The 21,212-nt window shown below is 40.0% G+C and overlaps 3 gene segments (V, D, J or C); all 3 read right to left on the reverse strand.

Annotated features, from left to right (window-relative positions):
• Nucleotides 1-887: 887 nt before the first annotated feature.
• LOC119088478 lies at nt 888-1,529 on the reverse strand. The segment is given in 2 exon segments: nt 888-1,249; nt 1,478-1,529. Coding segments are annotated over 2 exon segments (414 nt in total).
• A 16,373-nt stretch (nt 1,530-17,902) lies between these two features.
• Nucleotides 17,903-18,436, reverse strand: LOC114688320. The segment is given in 2 exon segments: nt 17,903-18,249; nt 18,391-18,436. Coding segments are annotated over 2 exon segments (393 nt in total).
• Nucleotides 18,437-19,251: 815 nt separating this feature from the next.
• On the reverse strand, nt 19,252-20,019 carry LOC114688319. The segment is given in 2 exon segments: nt 19,252-19,643; nt 19,757-20,019. Coding segments are annotated over 2 exon segments (435 nt in total).
• Between the last annotated feature and the right edge of the window lie 1,193 nt (nt 20,020-21,212).

Here is a 21,212-nt window from a genome sequence, read left to right on the forward strand (position 1 = left end):
GCACGCCTTTAATCCCAGCACTCGGGAGGCAGAGCCAGGCGGATCTCTGTGAGTTCGAGGCCAGCCTGGGCTACCAAGTGAGTCCCAGGAAAGGCGCAAAGCTACACAGAGAAACCCTGTCTCAAAAACCAAAAGAAAAAAAAAAGAAGAGGACATGAGTTTGAGATGGAGTAAGGAAAATGTGGGAGGAGATGAAGAGGGAGGGTGAAGTAGAAATTATGTAAGTATGGTACACCTGTATGAAATTCTCAAAAATGTTTAAATTAGAAATAATGATTACTCTTTGTAAAAGGTTAACATATGAAAGAAGGAAGACTGAATGCTTTTCCTCACCTGGAACTCATCTAAGGAACTTGGATTGTGCAAAAACACTCAGGCAAAATGCATAATAGAGATGGGAATTCTATGGGTCTTATGAAGAGCTGTACACAGTGTGGTCAGATGTTTTGGGGACTCTCTCCTCAGCTCATTAGCACACATCCATTCTTAGGAGTGTTTTTTCCTTCTTAATAAGCTATTTCCGTTTTTAAGCATGTATTTCTGGTGCGATCCTTTTTTCTGGGACACAAGAGTATGGTACTGGCTGCCCTCTGCATACAGATCCATGGCTCAGCACTCCTGAGCTTATTTCCTTGACATTCTAAGCTTTCTCACTGTTTCTCTGACCTCTGTGGTGAACTGAAAAGGCTAACATTTTCTCCATCTCCTCATATCATGGCAGCTGCCAGGATACTCTACTTTCCTATACTGTTGTTTTTCTCCCAAAATCTATTAAAATTGTCCTCAAGCTTTCTTTTCAGACTGTTTTAAAATTGTCTTTCTAATGAGACTAATAAGCCAAAAATGGAAATTCAGTTCACTAGTACAGTGTTAAAAAGACTGTTCTGTCACCTCTGCCTCCTTGAAGTCTCCAGGAGCAGGTTTTGGCACTGGCTGCAAGTATCTGTGGAGCATGGTGCTCCCACCACACAGATGTAGGAGGCAGTGTCCTCGAGCTGGGAGGCTGTGATGTGCAGGGTGCTGTGCTTGGCATCTGCATCCAGAGATGCTGAATATCTTCCATTTGACTTTTTGTTCTCTATGTAAGTCATGACTGCCAGAGACACAAGACCTCTGCCTGTGTCTTGTCGGTACCACCTTAAGTTGTTCATGGGGCTCACAGTGTAATTGCATTGGAGGACGCAGTTCTCTCCCTCCAGGACAGCCAGGAGCTTGGGACTCTGTTCCACTTGGGTCTTCCCAGCAACCCCTATTCAGAAAAGAGTGTGAAATTTTAGAAATCAATCATCCACACTTAGTAATTGTAGTTCATATCCTTCATTACTCTCCACGTGAATCTCAGGTCATCTAGGAATAGGACTACTTCCTCCCTCCACTTATCCCAAGGTATTACATCTTTCCCCAAATTCTAAATTTAAAAAAAAAAAAATATTCTTTGACTTCCTATGGCCCCTGGCTAAAACCTCCTCTAACTCACACTGGAAATACAGCCATAAAACCACCCAGCAGGCACTCAGGTGCTTCTCCATTGTTGTTCTGCAGAAGTCTGCCCCCAAAGCTGCTGCCTATTTCATAGAAACAGTCACATAAAGGAAGGCTCAGGAAGTACAGCCAGCCAATCAGAGACCTGATACACAACTCAGCTCCTGGAGACAGGACCAATGCCAGCACTGCCATCTTGGGGTCAGAGCTGAACTTGCTTAAGAAGTGTGGGTAAACTTTTTGTGGTTTCCTTTTCACTGCTGGCAATGTGATTCCTGGTGTAAATTCTTACCTATCCATAGAAACACAGTGGAGAGTCAATTAGATTCGATTTCAGGGCCTCAGTTTAATTCTAGCTCTACATAGGACATTAGACAGGACAGCTAATGTTTACTTTCCTCATCTGAAAACAGATGCCTAATGATTTGTCAAGGTTTGAATAGAAATGATTCATGGCAGAGGCTAGTGGTAATGACTAGCCTGAGCTTAGTCTGAACCTAAACTGGAAATTCCTTAAGAATGTGAGTTTTCCCCTGTTCTATTTGTTACTGTGTCACTAGGTCTTTTTTTTTTTTTTTTTAAATGAGTTTTGTTAAGAAATAGATACATTAAAATTCTGTTTAAAAATAAAATATTTTTCTTAATTCTTTGACAATTTCATATCTGCATACAGTATATTTTTGAGTGAATGTTAAATTCTGCTCTCATGGTAATGGTAGGACTTTTAATCAGCCATTATTCGTTCAACAATCCTTTTCAAGACCTTCTGTTGTCAAATGCTGTCATAGATGCTAAGGATCAGCAGTGTTCTCTGCTCCTGAATTAAACACTGAAGGAGGAAAAGTCAAGGATCCCGCACAGGTACTGAAAAGTGCTAAGTAATGAAGGTCTTGAAGATTCCTTTCTTAATGCTTCTCATTTCTCAGTGAAATTGAAGCCAATGAAAATGTGAAAGTTGTTTAGTTAAGTGAAGGTTTACTGTACATCTGAGACCTGATGCATAGAGATGGAGAAAGCAAAGGAATGGAAATGTATCTTGCCTGAGAAATCAAAAGGAAACCAGAGAGTCCACTCATATAGGACAAAACGTGTTCCTAATAGAGAATTATGAGAGGTAAAGACAGTGTGATCACTGGTTTTCTGACAGTGTGGCCAGTCCACAGTACCCAGATATAACACTAATCTAAATCTCACTGTGAAACTGGTGGATATCATATGATCATTTGAAGAGTATAAGAGAAAAATGATAGTCAGGCATAGTGACTCTTGCCTTTATTGTCAATACTTGGAACACAGAGGCAGGGTTATCCCTGTGAGTTTGAGTCCACCCTGGTCTACAAAGAGTTTCAGGACAGTCAAGGCTACATAGAGAGACTCCATCTCAAAGAAAGAGAGGGAAAGAGAGAGAAGGAGAAGGAGGAAGAGAGGAGATGGAGGAGGAGGAGGAGGAGGAGGAGGAGGAGGAGGAGGAGGAGGGAAAATAATGGGGTTCCCCCAAAATAGAAGAAGTTCTGTCTGCTTTACCAGGAAAGTGACCTGTCTCCTGCACAATGAGTGTCCCTCCCTTCAGCTCTTCATGTTGCTGTTTGCATGTGAGTTCCTGCTGTTCCTCCTTCTCCTTAAGAATTCCACAGGGCTTTGTAAGGGAAGGATTGCAGCTTTCTGTCACCTTTCCTGCCAAACCCTGTTAGGTCACATTATGCAGATGTCTCTTTCTCCAGCACATTTGATTATCTAATGATAGATAAGGTTTTAAATGTGGCTCAGTGGCAGACCACTTGCCTGGCAAGTGCAAGGCTCTGGGTTGATTCTCAGCACTGCAGGAAAATAACTTAAGATTTGGCCCCAGAGACTGCTCATTCTTTTAATAGTTTGTGAAGTTGCATGGTCTGGCATGAGAATATTTACATTTTTCCACCAACAGAGATTGTGAGTCCACACACCACAGGGTGTGCTGAAGCCAGAGGGATTTCAGAGGCAGGTGCTCAGCAGCCAGACCACCTGTTGCCTTTCAGTTTGTGTTCAGCTCCCCCTGCAGTTTCCACCACTGTGTCACTCAGAGCACAGTAGTACACAGCCGAGTCTGACTCTTGGACCGAGGTTTTCTGCAAATGGAAGGAGGTGGATCCTTTATCGTGTGTAGCTTCAAAACCTCTGCTGCTTCCCTTCGCGTCAGCTGTAAGGACTTTCAGGAGGAGCTGTAGACTTTCTCCAGGATATTGAACATACCAGAAAAGAGTAGGGGACCCTATGGTTGTGATTGAATACGTGCAATTTATTGTCAGGAACCCGCCTTCTGCGATGATCACTTGGCCTTCTGTTTGAGTCACAGAGTTTCCATGGGTCCTTCCTAGAGTGCAAGGAGAGGAGAGGAGAGGAGAGTAGAGGGAGAGGGAGAGAGAGAGGGAAAGGGAGAGAGAGAGAGAGAGAGAGAGAGAGAGAGAGAGAGAGAGAGAGAGAGAGAGAGAGAGAGAGAGAGAGTTCTGTGTCACCCTGAGGATAATGCTCTTAGATAACTTAAAGCTAAAGACTTGGCTGTTTACATCATTTTACTTACCGAGTATGAGGAGTATTGCAGTCATGAAGCCTGGAGAAGAGTTCATCTTTAATGTCATCTAGAAAATGATCTTGATGCTTAGCATGAAGAAATGTTAACTCAGAAAAAAAAATGAGTCGGCTTAGATAAAAATCATGCAGGAAATGAGCCTGTGTCAGGAAACTGCACCCCCTGGTGGACAGGAACTGAACTGAGGATGGATGTTACCCTGTGCCTCTTCCCTGATCTTAATAGTAAGGCATATGTCAGTATCTAGGTCCTTGTACATATAAAAACAGATATCATCTTACCTATGTCAGATGTCCAAGATAAATACAGTTAATGACAGAGCTTGTTGGTGAGAATGTAGGAAAAGGAAAACACTTATTCATTATTGATGGTAGTGCAAACTTGTATAGGCACAATGGAAATCAGTGTAATGATTCTTTGGGAATCTGGGAACAGATCTACCTTATGATCCACCTATAGCACTCTTGGGCATATACCCAAAGGACTTTACCACCTTACTATGGGGACACTTGCTGATCTATGTTCTTTGCTGCCTATTCACAGTAGACAGGAATTGGAAACATCCTAGATGTCTATCAGCTGATGAATGGATGATTGACAGTGTATTACATTTACACAGTGGAATGTTAAAAAACTGAAGTGATGAAATTTGAAGGTAATTGGATTGATCTAGAACAAATCAGCATGAGTGAGGTAACCTAAACCCCAAAGACAATACTGCATGTTTTCTCTTATATGGGGACATTAGCTTTTAAGCTTTTGATAGGCATGCTACAATCCAAAGAGGCCAAAGAGGCCCCGCAGAAATCCCTGAACACTGCGAACTATTGCCAAGGCTATTCATTATTCTCCACAATCTAATAGGAAGACCCTATTCATGAAGACAACACTTGCACATGTTATCAAACATAGAGAAGCTGATCTGGTGCCTATCTAGAACTTGTCCTCTACTGACTACTATTCATGTTACTGAAGGTACTTTCCACACTATCAGAGAAGAAAGGCAATCATCAATATCTCCCAGCTACAAACCTTGAGAACTGTGACAGTGACCTGCCTGCAAGACATACTAGTGACATGGTGGCACAAAAGTTAAGGGAGTAATCAACCACTTTTTGATTGGACTTAAAGCCCTTTCCATGAAATGTGACCCATTCCTGACACCACTAAAGTGGCTAAGAACCTGAAGTTAGGTAGGTCAGGGACTTAGGGGTAACCTAATACTACTACACTGCTAAAGGAACATAGCAATGAAATGACTCCTAATAACATTCTGCTGTGCACATGGACCAGTGCATTACTCAACCTTCATCAGAAAAGCTTTTCCTAGCAGTATACAGAATTTAACATAGATGCCCACAGCTGGTCATTTTGCAGAAAGTGAGAGACTTTGGAGTACTTAGTCCTAAATGGAATTTTTTCACCCAAGTTCTCCCCTTCAAAGCCTCAGGGATCCATGTGGAAGAGGAGGCAAATAGACTGTAAGAGCCATAGGTGATGGATGATTCCAATAGCACACAATAGTTTGTATTTTATTTTTTGTAGGGTATTTTTTTTTAGTTACTTGACTTATTTATTTTCATTTTTTTTTAGGAGAAAGAAAAGGAACACAAAGTTGGATGGGTTAGGAGATGGGGGAAGATCTGGGAGGAACTGGCAGAGGGGGAAATTATCAAATTATATTGTAGAAAAATATTAAATAAAAAAAGAATTTTCAAAAGCAGTAACATGCCCAAATCTACCAGACAACAAGAAATAACAAAAAAAAATCAGAGCAGGAATTAATGAATTAGAAACAAAGACAGCAGTACAATAAATTAATAAATCCAACAATTAGCTCTCTGTGACGATAAATGTAATTAACAGACCCCTGGCCCAGAAACAACCCAAATTAACAGGATCAGAAATGAACAGGGAAACATCACAACACACACCAAAGAAATTCAGAATATTATAAGGGAGTAGTATAAAACCTGTATTCCGTTAAGTTAGAAAATATAAGGAGAATGGATAAATGTCTAGATTCATCCAAACCACAAAACTTAACCCAAAAAGAAACCAAAAATTTAAACATAACTGTAACAAATTAAGGGATCGAAGCAGAAATGAAATCCTTTCTGACAAAATAGGTCCAGCCTGAGATATATTATAAAGTGAATCCTTATTTTTGGTTGTGAGCCTAGCCTTTAATGGCTGAGCTATCCCTTGATCTGGACTACAGAGTGAGTTTCAGGAAAGGTGCAAAGCTACACAGAGAAACCCTGTCTCAAAAAAACAAAAAAAGTGAATACTAGCAGACTTTCAAAAAAGATTAATAACTAATACTTTTTAAATTATTTTTAAAAATAGAAGTAGAAGGAGGACTTCCAAATTTCTATGAAGATAGTATCATTGTAATATCAAAACAATGTAAAGACACAAAAGAAAAAGAAAACTGCCCAATATCTGGGAGAAACATGGATCCAAAAACTTTCACTCAAATACTTGAAAACCTCATGCAGGCTTACGTAAAAATGATCACACATAATGCACCAATCGTTCAATATACTATTTTGTATACATTTATTATATACAATAATATATAGTTATTGTATATATTTATGTACTCGTTGTATATAGTTAATAACTGTAACAAATCATATACATGTACTTAAAGACAAAAGTCACATGATCTCAGTACATGCAGAAAGGACCTTGGAAAAATCCAGCATGCTTTCATGATAAAAGGCCTAGAGCGAGTAGGACTAGAGGGAACGTACATTAATATTTAAATGCTTTACATGAAAACCCACAGCCAACATTATCCTAAACAGAGAAAAACCTCAAGTCAATCTCATTAAAATAAGAAATAAGAAAGGGTTGCCCACCATTTCCATTCATTCAATGTAAAACTTGAAGCACTATCTAGATACAAGAGGAGGCAATTAAAGAGCTACAAGTAGAAAAAACAGACATTAAAGTATCCTTGTTTGTAGGAGATAGGATACTATACACAGGAGATTGCAAATATTATAGAAATAATTAACAATTTCAGTAAAATGGCAATATACAAAAGCAGCTGACAAAATCAGTAGTCTTTCTATACACCAACAGCATAAGTGCTAAGAAAGAGATTATGGAAAACTCCCATTCACAGTGGCTATGAAATAGGTCTAAAAATAAACCTAACCATGGGGGTGAAAGATCCCTACTCTATAAAGAAAACTTACATGAAGTAAGAGATTAAGGAAGACACTAGAATATGACAATACTTGTCATGTTCAGGGATTGGTAGAAACAGTACTGTGAAAATGACCATTCTACCAAAAGCAATTTATAGATTCAGTGAAGTCCCAATCAAACTCCCTATAACTTTCATCACAGAAATATGAAAAAAATTTCTAAAATTTATATGAAACCACAAAAGGTGCAGGATAGCTAAAGTAGTCTTCAGCAGAAAGAATAATGCTGGTGATGGAGGCTTACCACTCCAGATTTTATATTGCTAGAAGTTTCTGAATTTCAGGTTTTACATTGAGGTCCTTGATCCATTTTGAGTCACTTCTTTGTGAAGGTGGTAGGTGTGGGTCCAATTTCATTCATGATTATATAAAAACAAGATGTTACCATTACAAAAACAAATATATAGACCAGTGGAACAAAATACAAGAGTGAAACATGGGCCCATGTATCTATAACTGTCTGATAGTTTGCAAAGATGCCAAAAATGCACATTGGAGAAAAGACAGCATCTTCAACAAGTGGTACTGAGAAAACTGGGTGTCCACATATACAAGAAGGAAATTAGACCTATGTCTATCACCCTAGGAAAAATAAACTCCAAGTGGATCAAAGATTTAAATGTGAAACATGAAACAATGAACCTGCTGGAAGAAAACACAGGCAATCCAAGAAGGTAAAATGTTAGGAAAGGATTTTCTATGTGGGACCCATTTGCCCAGGAATTAATGTCAACAATTGATAAAAGTGACCTCATAAAAACAAAAAGCTTCTGTACTAGCTAAAAAATAATCGAGAGAAGAACAAACACCCCATAGAAGGGGAAAGAATCTTTCCAACTATACATCTGATAGAGGAAACTATCAAAATATATAAACAACTCAAAACAAATTCACAATTTAAAAATTGGCCATGCACCAAAATAGATAGTTTACAAAAGAAGTAATAAAAACTTCTATCAAGTATCTGAAGGATTGTTCAATATCATTGGCAATTAGTGAAATACAATTCAAATATTGTGTAAGTTTCAAATTCCATGCTATTCTTGCACTCTCTCTCCCTCTCTCCCTTCCTCCCCTCTCCCCTGCCCCTACCTCATGGCTGTTGTCTCAACATGTAAGCTCCATTCCACTGCTCTAATACCATGCCTACCTGCTTGCTGTCATACTCCCTGTCATTGATGATCATGGACTCTTTTTGAAACTCTAAGCAAGCACCCAATAAAATTATTTCTTTCTATAAGTTACCTTGGTCATGGTGGCTCTTCACAGCAATACAAAAGTAACGTGTGTGTGTGTGTGTGTGTGTGTGTGTGTGCGTGTGTGTGTGTGTGTGTTTCCAAAAATTTTATTAGGCATTTTAAAAAAAGATAATATAATTAACTCTTAAACAACAAAGTCTCTCTGTGTGTGTGTGTCCCTATCTCTCTTTTTGTCTTGGTCACTCTCTGTCTCTCATCACTTTGAGCCTAACTTTCTCATTTATGCTCTAAATATCTGTATGTTAGTTTCCATGGCAAATAAATAATATGCCAAATGCTTTACTATAAGACACAGGATATGGATGGAGCTCCAACCCCCCTAGCTGGTTTGAGAACAGGCTGCAGGTGCCTGGGAACCAGTGTATGCTTGCTGCACAGAAGTAGATGGCAGAGTCTCCAGGCTGTGTGGCTGTGATGTGCAGGGATAATTTTTTGGCTTTCTTATCCAATAAAACGGTAAGTCTCTGGTTTTGCTTTCTGTCCACATTTTCAAAAATGTCTATCACAAGGTGAGGGCTCTTCCCAGCTACTTGCTTGTACCAAGGGAAATATGATGAACCACTGCCTGTGTAAGTGCAGTTGATGATGGCACTGTCTCCCTCTCCAAAATTCAGAATGGAAGGTTGCTGCTCCAGCTGCTCTCCGAGGCTCTCCCCTGCACAGAAAGAAAACCAGAAAGGAGGAGAGCAGTCAGTGCTCTGCTGGATAATCTTTGTCCACAATAACTAAAGGAAACTGTATGAAACAGATTTCTCCTGGATATCTAAACATATACACCAAGTGTTTTCCCTTGACCCCAAGTGTTCAACTCACAGTCCATCCACAGGCACAAGAACAGGAATAAAGCGTGAATAGATGTCTTCATTGTTCTTCCAGCCTGGGATCAGGACAGACTCGCAATCTCTTGCCAAGTCAGCTGTTTGTATTTCGAGGTAGTCCCCTTTTCTCTAACAGTTAGAGTAGCTTCTTGTGTTATCTATGCAGCCAATAAGAAAACAAATGCTTCAGTTCTCTCCTATTCCACCAGAATGCAATGCCATCTTGTGGCCACATCTCTAATTACTGAATGCTGTGAATGAATGTTCTACAAACATAAACAAGTCCAACAAAGTGACCTTAGACCAAAGACTACAATGCAGAGTCAATATGTAGAGATTGGGGGTGGTTCTTTACATACTACTGGGTCATTATTAGTAAGTTGGAGAAAGGTACATACATGTTCTTGGTGTTGTTTAATGACATTTAAAATAAAAATGTCACTATGATCCATGAACTATGTTCATGATCCCAAATCTTAATCTCATAGTCCATCAACAGCAATAAGAATGGGAATAAAATGTTAATGGATGTCTTCAATATTCTTCCTGCCTGGGATCAATGTAAACTTGTAATCTCTTATTTGCAGTCCCTTATGTACAAATGGAAGAAAAATTTTAATTTTCAGTCAACACTGTCATAATTTTTCTGCTTAGGAAAGGGGATGAAAGGGCATGGCAGAAAGGAAGGATGGCTGGAGTAACAACTAACACTAAGGACGTTTGAAAAGTGTGTGTGTGTGTGTGTGTGTGTGTGTGTGTGTGTGTGTGTGTGTGTGTAAATGAAGTTATTCTACACAGGTAATACTTCTTCCAGAATCCATAGGTATGGGGTACATCTCCCAGAGTTAGTGACAGTCATAGAGACCCATAGAACAATGTAACCTATTTACCATTGCACTTGGTCATCCGCCAGAACTTGAAGACAAGGCCACATTGCTGAAGACACTACACACTTTAGTCACAGGACTTAGAGCAATCAAGCCAGTGCTAATCAGGAAGCTTCCTCCTTACTGACTCCAACTCAGTGCAACTCAGACTATTAGGAGACCAAAGTCCACAACAGTCCTAATGATCTGTGAACCCTGAGAGCTATAATAATGATTAATATAGCAAAATATGTCCATGGTCATGAGTGCTATAAATGGTAAGGAAGTGGCCAGCCAGTTTCTGATTGGTCTGCTCCCCAGGAGAAAAGTGAATGCCTGGTGCTATAAATCTGTCCAAGAACCTATGCCTGTGGAGTTTATAGGCCCCAGGGGAAATTTTACTAGCATTGTTTTTGCTAAATTGACATAGTATCAAATTTCCCTCTACTTTCACCATATCCATAGATTAGTGCAGCAGTCAATCCTAGTTAGAGAAGAGTTCTTGTGCAGCAGATAGTAGTTTGTATTCACCAGCATTAATATGATATTAGACTCACAACTGGTCAAAGTGTTAAGATTAAGTGTCTGTGAAACACACAGCTAGAACTATATCATCTATATCACAACATTTCCCAAAAGGCTCAGGAAACACCACAATAGTTTGTATAGAGTGGTTGTAAAAGCCGTAAGTCAGAGATGACTAGTACTTCAGGATATTATTATACTTAGGAAGCCATAGTGGTTGTGGTTGCCAGGAACAAGAAGATCTGAATGTGATTAAATCAGTCAACATTGTGACATAGAGTGAGGGGGGGGCTTATGAGCCCCCACCAGTAGCTGAGGAGCCATATTAGTGGTTGATAGCTTCTATGGAAGAGAGAGTCAGTCTGCTTCAGTAATATGATATCTGGTAAGTTGATGATGCTTTTTTGGGTGCCCCACCCCCATTTTTATGTGGACAGCACAAATCCAATTTGATGAGTAATTAAAAAAAAACCTACATGAAGTTGAAGGAGATTTGAAGGGAGGACCTGAGGAAAGCTTTTTGGTTTTGTTTGTTTGTTTATTGGTTGGTTGGTTGGTTGGTTGATTTATTGAGACAAGGTTTTTCTGTGTAGTCCTGGCTGTCCTGAAGCTTACTATGTAGACCAGGTTGGCCTCGAACTCACAAAGATTCACCTTCCTCTGCCTTCCAAGTGCTGGGATTAAAGGTGTGCACCACCACCCCACCCCCTGGCAAGACTGAACTTTTTTAAAATGTTTGAATTTCAAAGACCGTGGAACTTTTAAAGTTTTACTGTCCATTATATTCTTATATTATCATGAGATCTTGGGGGAAAAAATAAGAAAGCATACAGTTTAATACTGATGCATTTCTATGTCAAGATGTCAAGGAATTCACTTTACTGGTTACTTTTTGTCAAGTTTACACAAGGTAGTGTCATCTGGGAAGAGGAAATCTCAGCTCCATCAGATTGCCCTATGGGTGTGGATATGGTACATTTAAAAAAAAAAAAAAATGATTGATCTGGAAGGAACAAGGAACTGTGAGTGGTACAACTCATGAAGAGGTCGTCCTGGGTCGTGTAATAAAGCAAGTTGAGCAAACCACAAACAACAAGCAAGTCAGAAGCGCTACTTCATGCCCTCTGTTTAGTCCCCTACCTCCAGGATTCTGTCTTAAGTTCCTGCCCTCATTTATTTCATGATGAAGGGTAAATTGTAAGTTGAAATAAACCCTTTCCTCCCCTGTCTTTGGTCCTGGTGTTCATCAAAGCATTATAAAACAAATTAGAACAGTATTGTCAATGCTCCCCCTGAGTGCAGGGACCATAGCACTGTCCCTCATCTACTACCCCACCACACCCAGCAAATCACAGTCTCAAAGACTTAATAACTGTGGTGGTGAAGGGGGAATGCAAATTACTCAAGTAAAATAGCTCCTGAGAAGCCGAGGTCTGAGAAAAGAGGATAAAAAGGTAAAATAAAGTAGAATTAATGTTCAGGCAGGAAGAGAATTGGGAAATGCAGAAATGAACAAAACCAAAATATTAATAAAAATTGGCAATTTAGCTACAGAAAGAAATAAAACTAAAATTAAGAGAATTCCATATCCTATTTTACTAATCACAGAGGAAAGCCATTTATATTGAATAATTGCTTTTAATTTTTAACACTGGTCTATTTAGCTCCATAGTTTGAAGCATGATTTTTGATGAGTTAATGGCTATACGTTTCTCATTCCTCTAGAATTGCATTTAGGAGAAGGTAGAGAAGCCTCATCATCTAGGATATATATGATTGCTTTTTTTATCAGAAATTCTAAGTACACTGGACCATGGAGGAGTCTACATACATTGTTCATTTACATATATATATATATATATATATATATATATATTGTCGTGGCTGGTAAACCCTGAATTGATCCCGCTCCAAAATGTTTATGTTGAAGCTAAAACACTAAGAACCTCAGAATGTGACTGTATTCAAAGACATGGCCTTTAAAAAATAATCAAGGCAAAATAAGGTCAGCTCTAATTAAATAAGTATGATGTTCATATAGGAAGTATAGATGAATATCCTCCTAGAAAAGCATGTTTGGACCTAGGGATAAAGGGTCATCTACAAGTCCAGAGGGAGGCCTAAGAAGAAACTAATCCTGTGAACTTCCTGATCTTGGATTTATAGTGTGTAGAAATGTGGAGAAATAAATTTCTGTGGTTGAAGTCTGCCAGTCAGTGATAGTTTTCTATGATAGCCATAGAAAACTATACATTTTAATATCATGCTGTATGAGATCAATTACAAAATCAATTGGCATCATAATCAATCATGCATCGAGAAATCTTTAACATTTTCACATTCTATTCCTTAAACCCATTTTGATGCATTTGTTTCCTTGTCTTTGTACTGTGTCTGAAAGCCTAATTATCCTCATAATCTTATTCAGATATTGGGAATGGAGGCTGGATGGCTCAGCAGTTAAAAACACTGGCTGCTTTTCCAGAGGACCTAGGTTCAGTTCCCAGCATGCACTTGGCATCTCACAACCATCTGTAACTGTAGTTCTGGGCAATTTGATGCCCTTTGCTGGCCTCCACAGACACCAGGCTGCACACACTGTGGACAGACATATGTGAATGCAAAACACCCATACACATAGAATAAAAACAAAGATAGAGTACATATTACTTGTATTAGTTACTTTCCTATTGCTGTGATAAAATGTTATCACCAAGACAACTTTGAAAAGAAAGAGTTTATTTGGGGCTTACAGCTTCAGATGTTTAGAGCCCATGATGGTGGATCAGAGGTGGCAGGCAGCAGGTGGATGAAGCAGCAGCTGAGAGCTTAGATGTTGCTCCAGAAGCAGGAGGCAGAAAGAGGGCACACCAAGAATGACACCAGCAGTATTAAAGCTAAGACATTCTGCCAGTCATTGGGGAAGATGCCTTTAATCCCAACACTAGGGAGGCAGAGGCAGGTGGATCTCTTTGAGTTTGAGGCCAGCTTGGTATACATAGCAAGTTCCAGGACAGCCAGGACTACATAGAGAAACCCTCTCTCCAAAAAACAAACAAACAAATGCTGTGTGAGGTTTTGCATGCTGTAAATACGTGTTGCTCTGATTGGTTGATAAATAAGATGTTGATTGGCCAGTAGCCAGGCAGGAAGTATAGGTGGATTAGCAGACAAGGAGAACTGTGGGAAGGCTGGAAGGCTGAGAGGAGAAGCCAGCCTGCCATCCAGGGAGCAGCATGTAATGGCACACAGGTAAAGCTATGGAACATGTGGCAACATACAGATTAATAGAAATGGACTGAGTTTAAATGTAAGAGCTAGTAAGTGGTAGGTCTGAGCTAATGGCCAAGCAGTTTTAATTAATATAAGCTTCTGAGTGATTATTTTATATATTATTATACATGTCATATATTATATTATATTATTATATTATTATAATGTATATTATAATCACTACAGGGTCCATGGGTCTGGGCAGTACCAGAGAAAACTTTAGCTACAAACAAACAATAAAATTATAGAGAAAATTATATTTTTTTCAGATAAAATAATGACAATATGGTGAAAGCCCTCTGTAAACCAACACTGAAGCAAGTTCTTCCAAAGCTACAGTTTGGTTATCTTTGCATACTGTCTTTTAGATTATGGCTTGACACACAATAGACACAAATAATTGCGTTTGTTTAATGCAAAACTGGTAGTTTTGTGGTAACAATATTGGATTTTACTATATGTTTCCTAGTTCGAGAAATATTTGGCAACACAAAAAATAAATGGCAATTCATAGAAAGATAATGATAAAAAAACCACTTTTTTTTAAGTGGAAAATTTTGTACTTAATATTAAAAATATGTGTCTATGTATAAAAAAATTATTTAGAACTATGTAACTATAAAGTCAGGTACAGGGGAACATGACTAAAACCCCAGCTTGTGCAAGATTAGACAGGATAAGTGCCTTCCAAATCTGAGTTCAAGCTTTGCCTGCCCAGCAAAACTTGTCTAGGGAAGAAAAGACAGATAGATAGACAGACAGACAGACAGACAGACAGACAGACAGACAGATAGATAGATAGATAGGTAGGTAGATAGGTAGATAGATAGCACTATGGGGTGTTACTCAGTTGTTTGATTAAAAATGACATCATTAAATTTGTAGGCCCATGTATGGAACTAGGAAAACAGAAAACATCCCAAGAGAGAAGCAACCCAGACCCAGAAAGACAAAGATGGTATGTGTTCTGTGGGAGCTCAATTTCAGGTTTCCTAGTGGCTTTACCCAGTAGGTCTGCATAGAGAAGATGATTGGACCACAGACTAAGTACAGTTGTCTGAGATGGTCTGCACTGGGCTGTGCTGGTGGATATCTTTTGCTCCACCCCTTGGCATTTCTATAAATACCCTAGGGCAGAGACACTCAGGGCCCAAAGAAATAGATTCCAGACCCTCTCGAGGCTAACCTGTATTTTCTATCTGTTTCTCCCCCCATTAATCCTTCTATCTAATATTTCCTGCTGCTCCTACTGAAGAGCACTCTGGGAAAATGTGGGTGTCATGGGTAGCCCCCCAACAGTACTTGTTTGTAAGTGAATATTAGCAGTTAAGTGAAGGATAATCATTCTACACTCTACAGACCCAGAGAGGCCAAGTAACAAGGGGTACTCGAGAGGGATGATAGAATTTCCCTGGGAAGGGGAAATATAATAGATTTTGTGGGTGGACTGGGGGCAGGTAGGGGTGGGAACAGGAAGGATCAGGTGAAGGAGGAAAGGACACACAGAGAGAGGGGGGGTACTAAGAGAGACAACTGGAATTGGTGGGCATTTAGAGAGCAATATGGAAACCTAGTGCAGGGAAACTGCCTGTAACCTAGAAGGGTGACCCTAGCAAGGACTCATAGTAATGGAGGATATGGAGTCCAAACTGGTCTCCTTGTAACCAGGCTGGTCACTCAGTGGTGGAATTGGGACACCAACCCAGCCACAAGACCTTCTACCCACAACCAGTCTAACCTGCAAGATGCTCTAGGGCAATGGTGGCTCAGTTTGTGGGACTGGCCAACCAATGACTTATCTAACTTGAGGCCCACACCACAGGGAAGAGCGATGACCACCACTGCCTAGATGGCCAGGATCCAGACGCTGGATAGCTCAGAAACCTAGGGTAGACCCGAACATGACTGACCCTCACCCCCACCCATGCACGCACACACATGCATGCCAAAAAAAAAAAAATGCAATGAAATGATTCTTAGTGGTATTCTGCTATACTCATAGGAACACTGCTTATCCCAGTTGTCATTAAAGAGGTTTCCTCCTGCTGCTGATGGGAGTAGATACGGAGACTCACAGCCAAATATTAGGTGGAGCTCGGGGAACCTTGCAGAAGAGGGGGAGGAAGGATTGGAGAAGGCAGAGTGGTCTAGGACACCATGAGAACACAGCCCACAGAATCAATTAAACAGGGCTCATAGGGGCCCACAGAGATTGAAGTGGCATCCATGGAACCTACATGGTCTGTGCTAGGTCTTCTGCATACATGCTGTGATTGTTTAGTTTCGGTTTTTTGTTGGAATACTAATGATGAAAATTGGGTGTCTCTATTTGCCTACTCGTGAGCCCCTTTTCCTTCCACTTGGTTGCCTCATCCAGCCTTGATATGAGGATTTATGCAGAGTGTTATTGTATCTTATGCTGTGTTCATTTCATAATCACTGCGAGGCCTGCTGTCTTCTGAAGGAAAACTGAGGAGCAGTGGATCTGAGGGAGAGGGGAAGTAGGGAGATGCTGTGGTGGGCAAGTATTGTGTGAGAGAATATATTTTTTAAATAATAAAAAATAAAAAAGTGACGTGATTACACATTCTGTTTGGCACTGTCTCAGCAGGTACATGATTAGCAAACATTTTCTTCAAATTTGGGATTCTCTGTTCACTTTATCAAGGTGCACTTTAAAGCATAAACATGTTAGTGCTAAGACTATGACTCAGTAGAGCACCTGCCTTGCATTCAAGATGCCTGCGTTTAGTTCCTAGCACTGACAAAAGTAAAGAATAATTGTTGCATTTTGAGTCTGGGATCCCTTTTGGTCTTTTGTAATACACTACAGAAAGAAGGAATCCTTCCTTCCATTAACAGGTAAATACCCATCCATTTGACCCTAGTTTTCTTTTAGGACTGTGAATCTCTTTGGAATAGTTGTCCACTCCATCTAATTCATAGCCTATATTAAGTTTCAAGTCCACCACAATCCAAGTTTCTTTCTCCAACAATGTCACCCGATTTCCCTGGTACTTAACTCTTCTTAAGTCTTCTTCATTTGACCTGTTAACAGAATTGAGAACACTCATCTCTTCATCTTAACTCACTTTTCCCCAGGATCAAAGCACCCAAGATTCAGCATCTTTTTTCTCCATGCAGATCACAACCACAGACCTATTGCACTGAAAAAAAAATAACACTAGAAACAGAAGGAAGATGCTACAGAATGTGATAAATTTTGGGACAAAAGAATGAAGGAAGTCAAATAAAAATGTCATGAACGTATTTCCTCCGAGATTTCTACTTCTAAATTCAGTCAAATGTAAGAATCTTTAGGAATAACAAGTAAACCATTAGACCTAGAGAGGAAGGATAATTAAACCATCTCTTACTGTACTTTACCAGGAAGATATGGAGCATGTGCACCCTTTTAAGCCATGACAATTCCATTAATGACATGAGGTGGATTCCTGGGATAAGAATTATATGGGATGATGAACACATAGACAAATTTCAGCAAGAGATTTGTATTTAAGAAATCACAAATTCAGACAGACTAGTATGGTGGGTCATTCCTATAACTACAGCCCTCTGGGGGTTCAGGCAGGAAGAAAAGGAATTCAAAGCCAACCTCAGCTTCATAAGGAAGGAGTTCAAGGCCAGCCTGAGCTACTGGAAATCCCATCTCACAAAACAAAAACAAAAAGGAAATCATCATGGTGTGTGACTGCTTTCACTCTTTCTGATCAAGCCTAAGTTAAGGCATGCTCACTTCCTGTTCTCCTAATGTGTTCTTAGTGTTAATTTGCATGGTTTACACTGCAGCAGTGTCTGCATGTGTGGTGAGCGTCAACAATAGCAGATCTTCCCCTGGTCCCTAAATGAGTGGTCTCAGACACACTCAGCATCAGGCCCCTGTGCTGAGTTTGTGTTCAGCTCCCCCTGCAGTTTGTGACACTGTGTCACCCAGAGCACAGTAGTACACAGCCGAGTCTGACTCTTGGACCAAGTCTTTCTGCAAGTGGAAGGAGGTGGATCCTTCATCATAAGTAGCTTCAAAACCTCGGCTGCTTCCCTTCTCGTTGGCCTTGGAGACTCTGAAGAGGAGCTGTGGACCTTCTCCGGGATACTGGACATACCAGAACAGGGCTGGGTACTGTTTGGTTTCATAGGAACAGTTCACAGTCAGAGAAGTCCCTTCAGAGAGTGTGACTTGACCTTCAGTCTGCGTCACTGAGTCTCCATTGCTCTCCCCTAAAAAGAGAAATTAATAATAACAATTATTGTGGGCCACCTTACTGGTGATCTGTATTCTGTCTTATGGGAAAAATTGTCCTTAGAATTTACATCAATATCATAGAACAAGACAGAAGCTCCACATGCCATTCCACTTACCAAACATTAAGAAGAGTGCAATCGCTAGTCCAGGAGAAAAGTTCATTTTCTGAGCCACTGGCGTGTGTGAATCTTAATTTCTTAAGTTAGGAAAGATTCAGGTTATAGGGAAAGGATGAATGTGAGCTGAGAATTAAACAGGAAATACGTGTGTGCTAGGTTGATGCACCATCCCTCTCCCCCCCCCTCCCTCCCGCAACCCCGTTTTAAGCTATTTGCTAAGCTCAGATGATTGTTGACCTATATTCAAAAAAGTCAGTGATGGAGTGCTACTCTGGGCTCTTTTAATTTGCCTCACACCTGGTAGCTATTGGATGGTGCTTCTGTAATCTGAAGAATAGTTGTGATAGGCTTATTGGCACCTTGTCTGTTGTCTTACCTGGGAATGCCATTCCAAACCATTTCTAAGTTCCTTATGTAGCCAGTTTTGGCCATGTGGTAATCCACTGGAAAAATCACACAAGCAAGGAATGCCAACACATGTTTAATCACTACCAGATGACTTTGGAGAAAAGAAACAAACTTTTTCCATTTTATTACCCTACTTTGGACAGATGTCACAAACCTAAAAGATAGCTAACAGATACTTCTTAAATTAATAAATGAATGCTGTTTGTATAAAGGAATATTTGAAATAGCCATTTGTTTCACATTTGAAACATTTATCATAAGAAACTTAACAATAAAAGTTTTTCAAAGAAAAATGACAATTTTATATTACATATACATTATTGAAAATTTTTAAATATTATAGGATCAGTGACCAGATGTCTATATACCACAGATAGAGCACCAATGACAGACCAAAGTAATGATTCCACAGAAGTTCAACTTGGAGAACTGATAAGTTTATTTAGGTTACTTACAGGAGCATGGATGATCTAAAGTCAACCAGCTACAGTCCTCCCCAGCATCTCACAGGTTTGTGTTCAGCTCCCCCTGCAGCCTCAGACACTGTGCACTCACAACACAGAAGTACACAGCTGAATCGCTCAGGTGCACAGAGGTCTTCTTCAAGTGGAAGGAAGATTTACTCTTCTGAAACTCAGCCTCAAAACCATTTACTCCATGAACCACAGGATCTCCTGAAAAGTACCTGAGGAGAAGTTGGAGGCCTTGGTCATGGTTCTGCTTGTACCAGAAGAGGTAAGGAGTTCCACTGTAGGAATAGTTGCATCTGAGCTCCACTGAGTCTCCTTCGAAGACAGTGACATGGGCATCAGGCTGGGTAACTGACTGTGCTTGGACCTCTCCTGCAAAATCAATGATAAATCAGTAAATGTGATGGAGAAAAATATTCTTACTAAAATTCAAGTGACAAAAACAGTGAATCGTGTGCATCTACAAACGATGAAATTTTACTCACCCAGGAAAAAATGTATCCCCAGGAATGAGATGAGGACTAGAAGCATGGCTGAGCCCTGGAAACACCTCTGGTGCCTTTCTGGAAAAGCTTGGCACATGTAGGAAAGCAGCTGCAGTTCTCAGTTCTTGAAGACAAAGGGCACAAAGTTGTCCAGACACCTTCCTTGTTTAGATAAAATTCTAAAACAACAAACAAAACGCTGCAGAAGTGGTCCTGGTCCTTGTGACTTCCTGGCCTCTGACTGTCTTCACTCATCAGTTGTTCTAAGAACTCTACAAGATGCAGGGAGGGACTGAGTTGAAAGTGGGGATCTACTGCAGAAATGGAGGCGGCTAGTCTGTGCAACGTCGCCCTCTGGTGGCCAGTGCAGGATAAAGACTCTGAAGTAAATCCTTGTGTTCTGTGTCTATAGCACACCTTGTGTTTATAAACTAATCTGTGCTATGTTGAGTCCTAACCTAATGAAAAATAAACCATGAAAAATGGAAGGATAATTTTATTTCAAAAATGATTATATGATAAAACTATTAAATTTGTAGACCATTACCACTTGAGTATAAAAGCAAAAGCTGCAAGCAGCCCTGCTGCCTGAAACATAGTCAAAACCCAGAGACTGAATCTTTAACGTGTGTTTTGTTGACTCCTGGAAGCCAGAGAAAACTCTGCCTTCCCTGGCATTTCCTCATTAGCATTTATGTAGAGAGCCAGAACAAAGGAAATCAACTGGGAGTTCAGTCTTATCCTTCTGGCCAGATGCTCTTGGGTCTGAGATATCCTTCCCATCTTCCTCTCCCACTCTCGCCCTCCCTCTCCCCCATTTCTTCCTCTCCTCTCTATCTCCACCCACCCTTTGTTTAACTCAGAAGAAAGAAATCATTGGCAGTGTGTTTGCCTACAGATTCTTTCTTACAGATGACGTCCACATATGCTCTTACAATTCAGATGTGGTGCCCTCTCACTGTGCCCTAGTACAACCTTTACATAGGCAGACACATTCAGGTCAGATGCCCTTGACTGACCTTTATAAGCCTTGCTGTCAGTGAGCATCCAATCAAGGGAAGTTCTGGTAGGATATAAAGATAGTGACTTTGGTGAAATGAGAGAGAGAGAGAGAGAGAAAGATATATATATATATATATATATATATATATATATATATATATATATATATATAGAGAGAGAGAGAGAGAGAGAGAGAGAGAGAGAGAGAGTAGTCTAAAATATGAACCCTTGCCTTAAAAAATGAAACAAGCTTATCAATTTTAAGAAGAATTGTGAAGATTCAGTGACCTCAGATAAGCAATAATGATAATGCAATATGGAGAAAAGACAGCAAAACCCCAATATCATTCAATCTGGATAGTCCTGGGATGATACAGCATCATAGAAACAATAGACTGGAGCATCTGCAGATGAAAGTAGGCTGACTAATGAAGGTACTTAAAGCACACACACA

Source organism: Peromyscus leucopus, chromosome 9 (assembly GCF_004664715.2).
Source record: "Peromyscus leucopus breed LL Stock chromosome 9, UCI_PerLeu_2.1, whole genome shotgun sequence".
Taxonomy (NCBI): domain Eukaryota; kingdom Metazoa; phylum Chordata; class Mammalia; order Rodentia; family Cricetidae; genus Peromyscus; species Peromyscus leucopus.